The sequence below is a fragment of the Ambystoma mexicanum genome, chromosome 8 (assembly GCF_040938575.1).
Source record: "Ambystoma mexicanum isolate Mex_15411 chromosome 8, UKY_AmexF1_1, whole genome shotgun sequence".
Lineage (NCBI taxonomy): Eukaryota > Metazoa > Chordata > Amphibia > Caudata > Ambystomatidae > Ambystoma > Ambystoma mexicanum.
The window spans coordinates 1081576858-1081594271 of record NC_090929.1 but is presented as its reverse complement, the minus strand read 5'-3'; the positions used below and the strand labels follow the sequence as shown (position 1 = coordinate 1081594271).

The following is a 17414-nucleotide window of genomic DNA, read 5'->3' as shown; positions in this document are numbered from 1 at the left end:
TTGTTAGGTAAGATTTCCACAGGGCTGGTAAATCTTCCTTGCCTGGTTCAACTCCAGAACTTTTTGCTTTTCTAGTGAGATATTTTCCATTAATACCTCAGTGAGTGGGAACCTTTTTCCACACTCACCTGTCTTTAACTTTTTTTATGGGTGTCATTTTTAAGACTCTCCATAGTGTCTTTTTAAAGTTATCATGTCTAACAACTTATTGGCAATAAGTGCCTGTTGTTGCTGGGTTGCCCTAGGGGCTCCCCCTTTAACTTTCTTGTGCTAAACCTTGAGTGAACTACAGTTCACAAGGGTAGAAAGGATCTTTGGATCCCTTTTACATTTACTTCTGTGAAACCAGCACACCCCACCTTATGTGGAGTGCTGGGGAGATACAATGTATCCCCTTTCACATTTAAACTGTAACAATTCTGTTACAGTGACAAGCTTACCTTTAATGGCTGGTGGCAGTGATACCTTTTACTAATTTGGTGCACCTTTACCGCGCGCTGTAATCACAGCTGCAGTAAAGGCACCCAAGGGTGCTCATTTTTACCAAAATGGCCCCTGTCTTCTTTTTCTGCCATTTTAGTGTTTCGTGTCGTTTCTTGTTCCTTCCCCTGACATCCAGGGCGGGAAAATCCTTTGTTTGAGTTTTGTCTTTGGCGGGAGTCCCCTGGACACCCCGCCCAGGCTCCAGTCAGTCTGTAAGCACAGGAAGTGGGGGAGGGGTTCCAAACTTCCCCCTCCTTTGTCTTAGGTCTTCCTTCAACTGGGCCAAATCCCAGTGGGGGGTTGGCTGTCCTGATTGGACAGCCAAACGCCCCTTTCTTGTAAAATGCGGGGAGAGAATGCAGAGGTTGTGTTGCAGTTCCTGATAAATACTGGAAACCTGGAAGCTGAAGTCATGTCGACCACTGGAACAGAAAACCAAAGAGGATGACGAAGGAAAAGCGGCGGGAATGATTTCCAGCGGCCAGAGAGCCTGCTTTGTAACCGGAGCCTGCTGCAGCCCTTCCTTCCGATCGACCTGGGGTCTCCGAAAATGACGACCCAAACCCAGAGCCTGGTGAGACCCACTAGACTCAAGACGACCTCCATTTTGAGCCATCCCACGGTTTGCTGCGACCTTGCGTTCTTGCAATACCCCAATACCCTGGGACCTCCTGCCACTGTGCGGTGCACGATCTTCCGATTCCGAATCTCGCTGAATCTTCGTGGGCATCTTGGTCTATCTCCAGAGACACGAATCGAGTCCAAAAAGTCCCCTCACAAGAGTGCTGGACCTTTTAAACGACGAGAATTCAACCGCGATTTTCTGTCTTCTTCTGTGCTCCTTGAAAAGGCGCCAAACCCGCAGAACCGCATTCAGTCGTGAGAGAAATCTTGCCTAGAGCCTTCTTCATCGATCCCTGCTGCAAAGTCCCTTCTGAGGTCTTGTGTTCAGTCTCCAGGACAAGGAATCCAGTGATCGGGTATTTGGCTGCAGTCCCTGAAGTTCTCCTGCTGCAATCTCTTCTTCATTGCTGAGGTACTGTGTTGGCTTGGGTATATACTTACCTTAAGCCTGTTGGGATTTCTGTGTAGTCCTCGGGTGTTTTCTGTGATTGGGAGGTCCCTCGCCCAGTACACCCAGTCCCACTGCTAGAATCCTGCTGGGGTGTCTTCTGCGAAGCCCCTGGACCCTCTTCTAACCCTAGAAGTAAAGTACTCACTTGTTTGCCCAGTTTCCCTAAGGAAACTCTGACTTTTGCTACTAAAGAACTTATCCTAACACTGCCTGTTGGTCACTAGTCCTTGTGACCCCCCCCTTCTGCCACTGAGAACACTCATGCTCTAAGGGAAAAGACTTTGAAGGGATTGGGACTTCTGCCTAGAAAAGAAATCAAGTGTTTTTTACTGACTTGTAAAGAGTTGGTTGGGAACTGTAATTCTAAGAGTGAACAGTTACAAACGTTCTTCCTGATCTTGGATGTGTGATGCACTATTCTTAAAATTATGGTTAACATCTTTCCTTCCTTAGTCACTGTTTTGCCAGTCTAAAAGAAAGTAGATGTGAAGGTATTTTACTCTCCTGTGATTAGGTTGTGCCTCTTTACAAAAGTAATGTGCTGGTTTCACCAGATTATTCCTGAAAGGTAATTGTACGAGTGTCCTCCAACTGTTGGTATCACCAGGTTAGTCCTGCTAGGATAACTGTATGAGTGTCCCCCAACTGGGTCTTGCTTCCCCTGACTTGCTGCTAGCCTGTCTTTAATAAGTCTACATTAGGTTGTTGCCTACCTAGAATATCTATTCAGTAAAGTGTGACATTGGGTTTTACTTTCCCCTTCATTGTGAAGTTAAAGTAAGTGGGTTTTACTTACCTTGTGTTAGCTGTGTGCCATCTAAAACAAGTTACAAGAGTTATTGCTTACCTCAATCTGGGGTTCCCTGATTTCCAAAGCATCTGTAATTGTATATTACATCCATTAGGTTTTGCTCACCTGGTATAACTATGTGTTATGACAAAAGTAGTTATAGGTTTTTACTGCGCCTAGAATAAGTGTTTCACTATTCACCAAAAGTATATTGTCCAATTGACTGTTTATGTGATTTGTTCCAAGAGTCACTGTACAACTGGAAGGGCCTACTGTCCTTGTATTACCAAAAGTAATCTAAAAAGTAACCATTGGTCTTTTACTCCCAAGAATAGGCTTGGCCTATACTAAATGTGTATAACAAGGTTTTGACTTCCCTAGAACTACTGTTAGGTGTTCCAAATAAGGTCTATACTTGGGTCTGTGTACTTTCAAGTATAGTGTTGTGTTTTATATTGTGATTTCATATAATGTTTCGGTATTTACTTAACCCCTAGATTTATCTGGGCCTACTTGTATTTAAATAAATCCTTTATTTTTATAATACATAGTGTTTCAGTGTTTCTTTGGATCATTTGTATTACAATTTTCACTTGTACTGTATCTACTGCCCTCTATCCCTCCTAAGATAAGCCTGGCTGCTCTGCCTACTCTACCATGTACTCAGGTGGTACAGTCTTATACTAAGAGTGGAGTCTTGTACTGCCTCAGTTGAATGGTTTTACTAGGCCCTTAACTGGACTTCAGAAAAACTGTCCTAACAGCCTTGCAATTCTTCTAAATCCCACTAGACCTGCAGGGCGAGTGCCTACATTTACATACTCTACTTAAGAGAAAGGCACTTACCCCACGGTGACGGGTGACAAAATATTTACGAGTACATTCTGTAAAATGGTGCATGTCACCATTAGCACACTGCATAATTGGTGCAATGCTGCCACCCAAAGGCCAGCCATTGACAGTGAAACCTTTATTTGCAATTTACTGCAAATCATGTTTGTGTAGTAAATATCTAATAAAAGTTTCAGACATCCCCATCCTCGCCAGCAAGGTTGAGTACCCTGCAAATGGTTCTCCCCCTTCGTAAAATCGCCTCCCCAATGCGAGTGGGCTAGTACATTTTGCAAGCCCTGCTTAATATTGGTTTAATATTTAATATTAATAGGCCAAACCTAATGTTGGCATTCCCAAAGTCTATAGATTTCAACTTACGCATATACACTACACTACACACACACATGTATACCATTGCAGGAGGACACAAGAAGGTTGGCACTAATTTAGCTGCACGGCCCCATATTCTAGAACCCCTGCTCAACAGATTTGTTTACTCTTGCCATCAAAAGCCCCTTGGTGTATATACAAAGAATTCAGAGGGTTACATTTGAAGCAGTATGCAAATACATGAGATACAGACTATAAAGTAAAGCTGCTCAGTACTTACACTCATCGGCACCTCTGGGTTATTGCACACCAGGCATGGATCACTCTCCAAGAAATAGCCATCAAATTCCACCAAGCCTGAAAGGGTGCTGTAAAAATAATAATATGACATTTTAACAAATATCAAGACCAAGACCCTAAAAGGGCACCATGCTCCGACAACCACACTAAAAAACATTAGTAGAAAGGTTTGCAAGCATTTACGGAGGTAGAGACCCAAAATTAAATAATCACATACATAATACATGTACTGCTGTCTATAAATCACATCTGTTATGAATTTCTGTAATAAATAAAGATGCAAAACAAAACTGTTAGGGGGTCCTACTACTTTGCCCTTTACCAGAGGGTGTACAACCCATTGTCTCAGTTGGGTGCATCTCCCAGCTTAAAGTCTTCTTTTCATGTTTTAAAGGACTTCACCTTCCCATTTAAATACAAGTCTTCTGCCTTCAAATACCCTCCCTAGTGCTAAATTTAAATTGCTCGACTAAGGTTTCTAGCGTAAAAGCACATCGATCCTTTAAGAACAGTACCTGACTGCATTCCAATCAAGTGTAGCTTTCTTTAAATAATTACAAGAGCGATGTGGGGCTCTCTGATCGCTTCTCAACCAGGGTTGCATCCAAATGTGTCAGCCTTCCGCTGATTGCCCAATAAACAAGCAATGTTTTTCTAACTGACTCTGGACCCCATCTCCAATGAACTTTGCATGTGCTGCTAGATAATAGTGATATAGGCCTGGCCATGCTAAGCATCCTTTAGATTTAGGTGCAAATAATGTGCGTCTGGCTACTCCAAGCGGAGTTGCTAGGTCTGGAAAAGACCCGGGGCTACGCTGATGTCGGAACTGTTGGGACTGGGGGCTAGCAAGCCTTTTGGCTGTAGCTCCTGAGATTCTATCCGGGGCTACAACCAAAAGACCAGGGGCTATAGCCCACTTAGCCCCCCCCCCCTAGCAACGCCCCTGCGTGCATGCCAAAAAAAGCACATACGAGAGGGTCGTGGCTAACTGCCGAGGCATGAACACGTAGTTCGCCGGAGCTCCCGTTCCACTCGTTGATATCCTGGTGAAATCCTTTCCCTTTTAGCCCGAGAATCGGAATCTGAGGTGGGTGCCCTGTCTGGGGAACAGGGGGAGCACACCCAGTCTTCGTTGCAGGGGTGTAATCTGCCTGTTGGAAGTGTGTCAGAGCACAGCCGTTACCGGAGGATGAAAGAGCCCGGAAAAGCAAGATGGCCGCCAGGCGCACTGAATATAGTGAGCAGCGGCCTAGGAGGAGCGGGTTAGTAACTATGGTGTAATAAGCAACATCTGGCCCGGATTGCAGTTAGAGGTTAAGAGGCGGCACTCGGCGAGGTGGGTGCCATAGATGGAGGGACGACAAAGGAGGGACTGAAGGACAGTGGCGAAGAGGCAGGGACTGGCAACCGGCAAGAGATAAGAGGGGACAATGGTAGAGCGATGCCCTAACACACACAGCATTCCTCCCCTGGCCAGCCCGCAACCAGTGGCAAGTGTGGACTAGACAAGCCTCGCCGGTGCAGAACCTCCAGGAGAGTGGAGGAGGGATTGCGTGAATGTGCAGACACCCACAGGGGTGGAAGGAGAGTCGCTGAATGGGGCGAAGCCTCTCAGTGGAAAAGGAGACCTGGTAAGGACTGCAACTGAGGTGGAGCAGACTACACGTGGGTGTAAGCCCTGGGTCCCAAGGCTGGCATGGCAGCAGAGCAAGATGCAGTGCTGTGACCTCAGCAGACTTGGAACCATGCTAGGAAGCTCCCGCCAAGGAGAGCCTGGTCTCAGATGTTGCAGCCACTGCGCAAATACAATAGACCAACCCGGAGTGCTGGTGAACAAAGAGCCAGAAGGAGAACGCCCCAGGAGCCCAGCGACAGGTAGACCGCCGAGAGGGGTGGAGTGCATGAACAAAGGTGTTAAGAGGGAGATTAATAGCGGAGTGTGCTTTGACAACACCCTCCCAAGGAAAGATCAGCCACATGTGGCAGATCAGCAGTCTGATTATCGCACCCACCCTCCCATGTCCTGGGGATACTGAGAGCAGTACTGGCACTGCCTCAGCGAGGAATTGGGGCCCTCCCACAGATAAGTTAACTCCATATGGACGATTGCTCACCACAACTGTAGTGTTTGGAAAGACCAGGGGAAGAGGATTGTCCCCCTTGGCCTCACTGGACTCGGCTCCGGGGAAGAAAGCCGCCCGAGCTGGCAATCAGTGAGTCAGGGACTGGAACAAGGCAATTGCAGGGAGCGGGGCTAACAACTGAGGCGGGGATAAGTGGTTCACCGGTGCAGCTGCTCCACTCATCTACATCCGGACTGTGCAGACTGGGGACATACTCCGAAGGTGGGGAAACTAGTAATAATGCGCACTGGGGCGGCGGGGGGATCTCGAGGCACAAACTGTCCGATGAGCAGTGCAAGAGTGTTTGTTAAGCTGGATTTCTAAACTCTTTCCTGCTGGGCAGAAGTTTAGGAGGCCACCCTCGGTTTAGTGAAACAGGAGGACCTTCTGGACAAGCCAGACCAATCTAGGTGGCTTGGCAGGCGGTCAAGACAAAGTCTCAGGAGGGGTGACAGTGATCAGTAGCCAACAATGAGCACACACTCTAACGAACCACAAATTACTCTTAGACAAGTGACTATGAAAAATATCTATACATTTGTCGGCCGCACCAATAGACATAAGTAAACTTTAGTTATATAAAAACAGTACCACACCAAATACTCTACTATTTAACATATATACAATACGTTTCCTAATGCAACAGAAGAGTAAAACACAGGCACAAACTGCAAAGAGAACGGTGAGTTAAAACACTAGGGGCATTAGACAATTCTTCGGAGGCCTTCTCTAACTTTCGAGAACAGCCCTAAGAAGTGGGGAGCCTTGTGCTCAACAGTACAGTTGTGCGTAAAAACGCACAGTTAACGAAAAGCGGGTCTTCGCAGAGAGCTGTAGCAAGTCCGGAAGGGGCGTGAGGCGATGAAGAATTGGTTCCCACTATTCGAGTAGGGTCTGCCCTTGGCGGCAGAGCAGTTTTCAAAAGGTGAGAATAGCTAGGGAGTGCAGGCTAACCCAGCCAAAAGTGAATACCTTATTAGGGATATTCGTGCGTTAAAGATTGGTTGTGCCAGGTGGCTACCGGTAAGTGATGCAAGTACTCACCGACCCTCGGCACAGTCTGGACCAAACTGCCAGTTTAATCGAGGTCGCTAGTAGGTTCGAGTCCTGCAGTTTCGCGTCTCTCCGGCTCTCAGCAGCTGCGGGATAGAACTATCGTCTGTGACAGAACAGTTGCCTTTTCTCAGCTTCCGAAGAAGATACAAGGAAATTTACAGTGCAGCAGGCTTCAGGGCACAGGAGAGCAGAACCAACAGGTAGTGACACAGGAATCACAGATGCAGGCAGCATTACAAACTCTCCTAATTCTGGACCTAGAGTAGCTAGGCCTGTGGAAATTGGCGGGCGAGGGCAGGGGACCACAAGTAAGTGATGTACCAAGTCTCAGATTTCAACTCGAGTCAGCAGCGATTCTGCGTGATACCCTGAGGTTGAGCTGGACAGTTCACTGGATGGCCCAGGAGGACTTCTGAAGGGGCTCATTCAGTGGGTAAGGAGGGGGCGCCGAGATTATTTCACACTACTCCAAAGGGCGAAGCGCCTTGGCAGGCCTTCTTGATCAATGAAGTAAACAGGGGTCCGATGAGACAGCAGCGGGTGAAAGGAGCCAAACCTTACAAAGCGTCTCCAGCGGTTCCACAAGTCAGTTTCTTCATTGTAGGATAACTGGCTCCTTCTGTAGCTCGAGTGATCAGAGGATAGCACATGGGCAATCCGCTGGTCTTGGAAGCAAAACCATACAGAGCAACAGAGGTTTGGATCCACGCTTAGAAACCGAACTCGGGTACGGTATTAGGCGTGCTATAACTTTTTTTTTTTTTAAATAAAAGCTAGGGTGTAAAAATCAGTGGTCATGTTGGGGAAAACCCAACAAAAAATAGACAAATATGCAGACCCCAGAAGTAGGCAACAGAGGGGCGAAGGAGGGGAGCACGAATCTGTGGAGATCCCATCCCCCCCCCCATCCACCTGAGTGGCACTGGGGTAGTGACATTGGAAGCACTGATGGAAGCCATAAAGGCTAACAGAACCTCCCTAGAGGCAAGGTCGGACTGGGACAAGAAATAGGCCTGGTCACCCAAAAAAAGTGGGTAACCCCTCGCCTCAAAAAAGTGGCCCACCCCTCGCCTCACGACCCTTGACCTCTGCTGACCACCGGAAGTGATGTCATCAACCCCAAAGTAACATCCCGGGAAGCGATGAAACACAACCTTTCACCCCTTGACAAAACAGTAAGTGTCATCAAATAGCATTGTTCCCAAGTAGACTAAATTACTGTGAATCCAAGCAGATGTCCAAGGCCAAATGATAATATGTTATTGTATAGCACTTACGCTTCAGCTCTTTTTTTATAGAACAAATATGCATACAATATCAACCAACGTGTTGTTACTCATTTATCGACCTAAGAAGGCATTTTGAAAAGAAAAAAAATATATATATTTTTTATTAAATTTCTTTTTTTCCAAAACGGCCACCACTTCCCAGGAACGATTTCGGCCTGGCCACGGGCCGAAAGGCTGACGGGCCAATCCGACCCTAATTGGAGGGTAATATCAATGAAGTGGGGGTAGATGTGGCACTGGTCAGAGCGGACCTACAGAAAATGTGTGAAAGTCACGGAAGTGGAGCAGAGGGTGAGCACCATGGAGAATGACCTGCGCAGCTTAAAAATCAGATGGTGGGCCTAATAGGGGCGATGAGAATGCTGGTACTGAAGGCGGAGGACGCGGAGGGACGCTCCCGGCAGAGAAAGAGAGAGAAAGAGAAAGAGAGAGAAAGAGACAGAAAGAGAAAGAGAGAAAGAGAAAGAAAGAGAAAGAGAGACAGAAAGAGAAAGAGACAAAGAGAAAGAGAACGAGAAAGAGAGACAGAAAGAGAAAGAGAAAGAGAGAGAAAGAGAGAAAGAGAGAGAAAGAGAGAAAGAGAGAGAAAGAGAGAAAGAGAGCGAGAGAGAGAGAGAGAGAGAGAGAGATTTGGGATGGATTTGGGTGAGAGGGGTGGGATAGGACGGCAGGGGCTTCCCCCATCTCTCCAGGTTGATAGTCCACGCAAAGGAGTAGGGTGGATTATGAGACCGGAGCCTTTAGGTAGGGGAGGGAGTTGGAGGGGGAGAAGGAGGAGTTGGCAGGGGGGATTTAGGGGTGAGTTGTGGGGGAGGGCAGGGCATCTACAGGGAAGTTGAGAAGTTATGGGGTGTAACCGAGATGAGCACCTGGAGATGGGAGTATCGAGCGCAAAGAGGAAGGGGCAAGAGCAGAGGAAGAGAGTGGGGAGGTGGAGGGCGGGACGCTGCTAGATCGGGAGGGAATCTCAAGTGAAACCTGGAGATCTCAATGCGGAACATGGACTTAAAGATCGGAACGTGGAATGTTAGGGGTGGGTAACGAACCTTAAATGACAGAGTGGGGGATTTCTAAAGAGACTGGGAATACAGGTGGTTCTGATACAAGAGACACACTTAACCAGGGGCCGAATTGGGGAGGCAATGGGAAGGGCAAGCGGTTGGTACATCCTGCTCCTCGCAGGCAAAGGGGTGTTGATCTGGGTGGTGGCAGGAGTGCCATTTCAGGCAGAGAAGGTCTTGAAGCGCGAGGTGGGGAGTACGATAGTACTTTTGGGAGGGTGGAGGGGCGAACGCTATGTGTGGTGAACTTGCAAACGCTGAATATTGATGACAAGGAATACTTTTCGTCGGTACTGAAACTAGTAGGGGAACATAGAGATGATTTGTTTGTACGGTGAGGTGATTTCAACTGCCAATTGAATGTGGATGTGGATGGTGCTGGAGGATTGGGGGCCCAAAAGAGACGAATGACGGTGGCACTACACAAGGTAATGGACGAGCTAGACCCAATGTAGCTGTGGCGAGAGGCACACAGTGACCTATCACTCTGGGGCATATGGATCCTACTCTCGTCTGGATTATCTCCTGGCGGGGATGGAAAGCTTTCATCTATCTGAAGGGGTGGACTACTTGGGATGCACCTTACTGGACCATTCCCCCTTAGTGGCGAGCCTTCGGGGGACAGGGAAGAGGCTCCCGAGATGGCTGTGGCGCTTGCAGGGGGTGACTCTGAAGGATATTGGTTTCAGGGTGGAGCTCCAGGGAGGGATAGAGCACTATTTCGAGCAAAACGCAGGGTCAGTGGCAACCATGGGGGTAATATGGGAGGCCTTTAAAGCAAGAATAAGAGGGGTCGGTTTATCCCCGGTGGTAGGTACAAGGAAAGGGTTACAAGGAGCTCTGATGGACTCGAAAAAACAAGTTGCGGAATTAGATAGCGAAGCGGCAGGAGGGGGGCAAGTTGGGGGATCGGTTGGCCCAGGTTCTGAGGTTGTACAATAAGACCCCGGTGAACCGCTCAAATTTTGACAGCAGAAAACAAGATGTGTGACTACATGGGGATGGTGATAAAGCAGGAAGACTATTAGCCTGGTCAATAGACAGGGGGGAACAACCATGCCACACTATTACCCAAATCAGGGATGGTTCAGGAGAACTGGTGGGTACCCAAGAGGAAATTAATAGGGTGTTCCAGGAGTTTTATAGGAAGCTATACACAAGTGAGGGAAAGCATGTGGAGAAAGAGGCAGATGAGCTGCTCCATAGGATCCAGTTGCCAGTGCTAGGGGAAGATCGGAGAGAGGAACTGGAGGGCCCAAAAGGGGATGAAGACATACCCTGGGCACTGTGAACGATGAAGAAAGGTACGGCCCCGGGTAGTGATGTGCTACCAGTAGAATTTTATTGCGAGTATATAGATCTCCTGGCCCCATAGCTTAAGAAGGTGTATAATGAGGCATTTGAGAGAGGTATACTCCCGGAATCTTTGAGGGAAGCCATTATAACTGTCTTTCTGAAGGAAGGGAAGGACCCATGGGACTGTGTGTCGTATCATCCTATTTCATTGTTGAATGTCGATGGGAAGAACTTGGCAAACAGACTGAGGAGACTGGCTTCGGAGTTGGTACACCCAGACCAGTGCGGATTCATTGGGGGTAGGAACACAACAATTAATATTGGTTGACTGGATCACGTAATGGACCTAGTTAAAGCCCAGGAGAGGGAAATCGCATTAGCCTCCTTCGATGCAATGAAGGCGTTTGACTCTCTAGAATGGTGCTGGTTATTCCGGGTGCTGGAAAAGTTTGGGTTTGGTGGGAATATTTGGAGTTGGCTGGGCCTCTTATACAATAGACCACTGGCGGTGGAGAAAGCCAACGACTGGGTGTCAGGACGATGGGAGCTTGACAGAGGGACGAGGCAGGGGTGCTTGGTGTCCCTGATTCTATTTGCAATGGCTCTGGAACCTCTGGCAGGGTTTCTACGACAGTTGATGGGGGAGGCTGGGATCCTAGTGAGCGTGGGAGGGTGCCAGACGTTGTTTCGCTCTGTACGTGGGCAATGTTAGGCAGAATCCTATGCAGTGCTCTTAGGGACCACTGCACAGAGTTAAGAATACAAGTGGTAATACAAGTTCACCTTTGGTACAAGCCTGTACTACACTGTTAAAGTGGTAGCAGTAGCGGAGCAGCCAGACTTATCTCAAGGGCAAATGAGCAGTAGTAGAGATTACACAAAGGACTACAATTACTGTGACTCAAGCAAACACTGACTCAAGGTTTTTGGATGAAAAGTAAAAGTACATTTATTTTAAACCATCTGTTTGTAAAACACTTCACTTCTATTAAAATAAAACCACACAAAAATACACTACACACAACCAATTCCCCTTGTGCAGAACAACTCAAGGTAAGTACCTTATGATTTGACAGACCGGTGTTCTGGATCATCCACTGCCTGGACTCATTCAATCCCTAGGAGTTTCTGATTAGGACTGTAAATACATGCTTCCCCATTTTCACCTTCTGTATATTCCTGTATATTTTGTTGTATATTATTACGTTATATGTTTCTTGTTGCTCTATTTGCAATGTGATCTTGTAACTAAGCTTTAAGTTGTCTTATAAAATGCGCCTGGTTAACCCTGGGTCTGGTGCGCAATATAAGTAATAAAAACAAACAAACAAACGACAGTACCGGGAATACATATGCAATCACTTTTTGACAGTAATGGCAGTTCGTTCTTACTAAAGATACGCGTATCCGCGGGAAGAAATGTTGCCGGGGTAAAAACAGACTTAGCACCCGAATTACCACAAGAGAGTTGGGGGCAAAAATCATAGGCAATACTTTTGTCAAGGCTGACAGAATCAGAGAACACTTTCTAACCCAAAGATAAAAGTCAATAGGCCTGCGCCAGTGTTAAGTGGAACAGGTTTCCTGTTGTCGAGGATCACACAGTCCGATAGTTCACGACTTATGATTGCCAGGAGTACTTGGATATTGTCAAAGAGGAAGCAAAAGTTATAAGAGGGAATGAAGATGAGGACAAGCCTTGGATGAGGAGAAAAGGGGTTTACCCCAGTTCCTCGAAGTCAGACACAGTAACTTATTCTTTGAAGAAGCTGGTGCCACGGCAGTTGTTCCTGGTAGTTTCCTGCAGACTCACGGTTCCTGGAGCTACAGTCGTGGGGACAAGAAGGACGACGTCTGGAGTGATCTGCACTATCCAGGGATGAGGCCAGCAGCAGCGACGGTGAATAAAAGGTGGGCTCCTTTAAAACAGGAGAGGCTCTTCAGATGGCTATCTGGACCACTACAGCAGTGTGCAGTGATTTCGACCACAAAGGGGATCCTCTGGCTGTGGAAGATGAGCTGGTTGACCCCACCAAGCTCAAGGGAAGAAGACTCCGGACTGGATCTTCTCTGGTCGTTGAAGGGTAGATAGCTCAGGACTGCAGCAGGGCTCCACCGGGACTCGGGGTTGCAGCAGCCGTCTTCTTCTCTGCTTATCTTCGGTTCCTTGCAGTTCCAGTGGCGATTCGGACTTCCAGCCCTTTTATGCGAAAATCCACCATTCACACAGCCTGGCTGTCAATCACACAGCAGGGGGGTTTGTCCAGCCCAAACAACGCCTCCAGCCAATGGACACAAAGTGCGACTTGGGTTTCCAAGGAAACCCTGTGCAGGGGGTGACTACACCCCTCCCTCACATTCAGCCCACCTAGACACCCAGGCGCCAAAAGGAAGGCTTCTTCGCAGAAGCCTGTCAAAAGACGGTGAACAAAGAAGGCAAACCTGGTTTGCCGCGCAAAGTAAAACACAAGAAGGGCTTTAACAAAAAGAAATGGCGAATAAACCCGACCAGAGCCAAAAGAAAGAGCATTTGGTCAAGCGGGTTTATGTTCGAGGCTAATATAATAGCCTGGAACAATATCACGTTTATACAGTATAATCGTGGTATAAAAAAGTCAGGGTAGACACCACTGGCGCCAGCCAAGTCTAAATGTTAAAAGAGCAAAACAAAGCTCAGAGAGGCACAGACAAAAAGGGATAGTAATTAACCCTTTCCAGTACTCCATGTAAGATGGGGTGCATTGGGTCTGTAGTTTTAAAATGACTACACAAAGTTAAGGGCAACTTATCATGTTTCTGGGGGACAGTAGTCGGCCCCAGAAAAATGGAGTCAGTGGGAAGTCTAAAAGACAACCCTGTGTTAATGCACTGAAGGTGCTATGTAAAACACACAAAAAGTGGGACTCATGGAGTGGTGTGCTCCAGAGCCCAAGATCACACAAACAGTAGAAATACACATGGCAAAACACATGTAAGAGTGGGAAAAGGCTCACACTCTTACCAAGTGGAAAAAATAAACTCTAGAAATCCAGCAAAGCTGCTGGGGGACTCACTAGGTGAGGGAAATTAGCCATAGAATGAGAATTCTCCCTAACAGGCAATCCGCAAAATAATCTACCATTGCTGTTGGAGGTGCTGGGGAATTCTCGAAAATTAACAGGCTTTAGGATAAATAAGGAGAAGTCCTTATTGTTTCTGTCGGGATGCCTTAGGGACAGTACAGGGAAGGACCTGCCGGACTGCCGGATAAGATCGGACTAGGGGATAAGAAGGGAGACTGAAGCATTCAAATATTGTGATATCCGAATATTTCATGAAATGGAGGAAACATTTGTGCATAACACAGCGAGGGTGTGGTCTAAATTAGGGGACTCAGTACAGTTAAGTACAGTTGGTAAGCCTCCCTTATGGGAAAGGTGGCGCTATGTAAAATGGTAACACTTCTGAGACTGCTCTACTACTACACCAATACATATGTGATTAAACGTACTCTTAGTCCATAGTTCCCTTTCCTCCATACTGAATGGGCGTCCCTCGCTAGGGATGGGAGACAACCTTTTTCACCAGAAAAAACCTTCTTCCCCTTTAAATTTAGAGGCGCTGCCCTGGGAGCATGGGGTCCCCTGACTCTGCCCACTGGCGCCACTCCTCAGTCCCCATTGAGACGTCTACAATATTACAATTGCCTAAGTGACACCAGTTTTGTTAGGGGGGGGGGGAGGATGGTGGACGTATGGAAGAAAGGGGACTATGGACTAAGAGTATGTTAGTCACTATGGTGAGTAACTTGTAATTACTCTTACGTCCCGTCCCCTCTCCTCCATACTGTATGGGCGCTTACAACTGAATGGTGGGGTGGAGAGGTGACCCTCCTTAAGAAAACAAGTTCTTAATACTGCCTGCCAGAATGCTGCGTCTAGCCTGGAGCCGGCACCCAAACAGTAGTGCTTGCAGAAAGCTGAGGGAGTGGCCCAAGTGGCTGCCCTGCTGATGACATGCCAAGGTACGTGTCTCTGGAAAAGCAACCGTAGTGGCCTTGACTCTGACTGCGAGGGCATACATGTTTGCCAGAAGTGGTTTGTGTTGCCCTAGACCTCCTTGAGGAGGCCACTATCCACCTAGCTATGGGGGCCTTGGAAGCCCGATATCCTGGCCCTGTCCAGATAGAACTTTGGCACTAGTGTAACCTGAAGACAGTGCAGAACCTTCCGAGCATGGTCCTTAGGGTCTGCAAAGTAGGGAGTACCATTTCCTCATTTAGATGGAACGCAGAGACTAACTCCGGTAAGTATGTGGGAGCGTCCTGAGGACCCCCTTGCTCCTGTGAAAGGTAGTGTGTGGCTCGGATGCCCTCCGAGCTTGGATTTCGCAGACACAGCGTGCAGACGCAAGATCCACCAAGAGAGGTGTCCTAATGGTTACTAGCCTGATGTCGGTGGACGCCATTGGCCGGGATTATGCGCCAAGGCGCCCAACACTATGTTGGGGTCCCACACGAGGAGTGGCTTCTTGTTGGGCGGGTAGAGCTCGGTGAGGCTCGCCAAATGCCTCCGAGTTCCGGTAGGCTCTGATGGCCGCCAGATAGGCTTTGAGGGCGTGCCAGATGGCACGCAACACGAGCCAGTTGATGTGGGCCTCCGGCTCCTGACAGAACCCTCTCCGTGGACACTGGCTGTCCAAGGTAGCTTCCCATCCTGCTAGGGATGAGTCCGTGGTGATGGTAACCTGCGGAGCCGACTGACGAAAGGGCCTGCCTATCCATAAGTTGCTGTCCGTGCTCTACCAGACTAGGTTGTGATGGAGATGCAGTGGAACACTGACCAGTTCCACCTAGGAACCCTTCTCCTGACTCCAGGAGGCTGTGCAGTGCAACTACAATTTAGGCATTGGTACTAACATGCTGAGGTCACTGCTCAGCTGAGAAAACGCCCCATGGTCCGCTGGTGGCTGTGATCTTGTCCCTTGAGGGGAAGTTCTCCCAGATGAAGCCCAGGAATGTTAGAGTCTGCCTGGGCTCCAGATGTGACTTCTTGAGATTGATGTGAAATCCAAACTCGTGTAGTGGAAGCAAAGGATGGAGGCGGTGTGGGGGACTGCCTCCGGAGACCTTTTCCTGGTGAGCCAGTCTAAGCATGGACAGGCCTGGTGAGCCTAGGCCCCAAGTAGGGCTGCCACGCGTTCATCCAACATGTACAGACCCTGGCAGCGGAATTGCGGACAAAGGGTAGAAACTTGCATAGGAAATGGAAGCCCATGATCCGGACCTTACGAAAGGACCGATGGAGCTGCAGATCAGTACATGAAGGTAAGCAGCCTTCAGATCCAGAGCGCACATCCAGTCTCCCATGCACAATGTCTCAATACACGCTGGGGTAACCAATGTATGGCGAAAATCAGTGAATAGCAGCCCAGACTACACAGAGAGGCTGGGACTTCTTCCACTGCCTGCCTCTCTTTGTGCAAGCGAATGTCCGCCCACAGAGTTATTGTCCCAATCTATGGGAGAAGAGGGGAGGAGAGAGGCGAAAGAGGGATCAGTAGGCGGTAGCCTAAGGACACTGCGGGAAGGATCCAAGGGTCCGCCAAACTTGTGCGCCAGCATGGACACACGTCTGGCTGTATGCCTTAGGGGTGGCTTTAGTGAGGATTGATAAGGATTCAGCAGTCCGGGGACTGTTCCTCCTCTTATCAAGTTCCTAATCTGTAGTGGAACTAACAGGTCACCCCCTTAAAGGGAAGGTCCAGTATGCATTCCTGGGCATCTGGGTTGAATTTGGTCGCCCGTAGCCCGGCAGTCCTCCTGCCAGTAGCGGTGCAAATGGCACGGCCTAAAGTGTCAATGTGCACCACGGTGGACTCCATTATGTCCTGCACAACTAATTTTGGCATCCGTCAGCCCTATCTTGAAGCGTGCCTAGCGCTGCACCGGGAGTGGCTGAGGAGTGTGGCTGTGAGAGTGCCGACAGCAAGAGGGGCCCCCTCCAATAGCCTAAACTTGGCATTGAGGCGCCTGTTGGTAGGCTGCGCTGAATGCGGTTTAAACTGTGACATGCTGACCCGGGCCGGCTGCTGTTGAGCTGCCAAGACCGTTTGGAGGCATGGGAGCCGGTGTTGTGGGTACTGGCATGGGCAGCTGAGGCTGCACAGGAGCCTGGAGGGCCCTGGAACCAAGGGCGGGTGGCCGTAGGTGCTAGCGACAGAACCGGAGGGAGTATGTCCCATATCACCTCCCTGAGGATGATACCCATCTGTGGAGACTTTATGAGGGTCATGGCTTTTCAAGAAAAGCCGTCTTCACAATCCGGTGGAGTGTTTGGAGGCGCGGGGTCAAGAGTGTGATGCGGCCTGAACCCCTTCTGCCTTCTGTCTGCGGGGTGTATCGGCCCGGCGACGAGGAAGGGTATGTCGTGGGCCCTGTACTTGGTGATGACCAGTCCCACCTGGAAACTCGTTTCCCTACCTGTTCCCCAAAGGGGGATGGTGTCGGACGAGCCGCCATTTTATCTGGCCCGGCAGCCATTTTGTCAGGCTGCAGACCGCATGTCGGGGCGCTTGCCGCGTTGGGCCCTGCCTCTTCCATGACTCCTGGTGGTGGAGGTTGAGCCCTACCCTGCACCTCAGGACGGGGCCTGGTAGGCGGATTGCCCTTGGCGAGGTCACTGGTAGTGCTGCGTACAGGCGCCCCCTCAGACATCTGTCTGGTACTAGGCGGTAGCCCTTCGGGACTAGCCTCGGTAATAGAACCTTGCGGCCCCTCCGCTCAGTCATCGGTAG

General features: G+C 48.9%; 1 protein-coding gene across 6 annotated transcripts in view; it reads right to left on the bottom strand.

Annotated features, from left to right (window-relative positions):
• Window positions 1-17414, bottom strand: part of UBR4 (ubiquitin protein ligase E3 component n-recognin 4) — a 2945062-nt gene that overhangs the window by 735409 nt on the left and 2192239 nt on the right. For all 6 annotated transcript variants that reach the window (XM_069611069.1, XM_069611071.1, XM_069611072.1 and 3 more), the window contains one exon: window positions 3793-3880. In XM_069611069.1, coding sequence (XP_069467170.1) covers window positions 3793-3880 — 88 coding nt within the window. The remainder of the gene's footprint in view (window positions 1-3792; window positions 3881-17414) is intronic.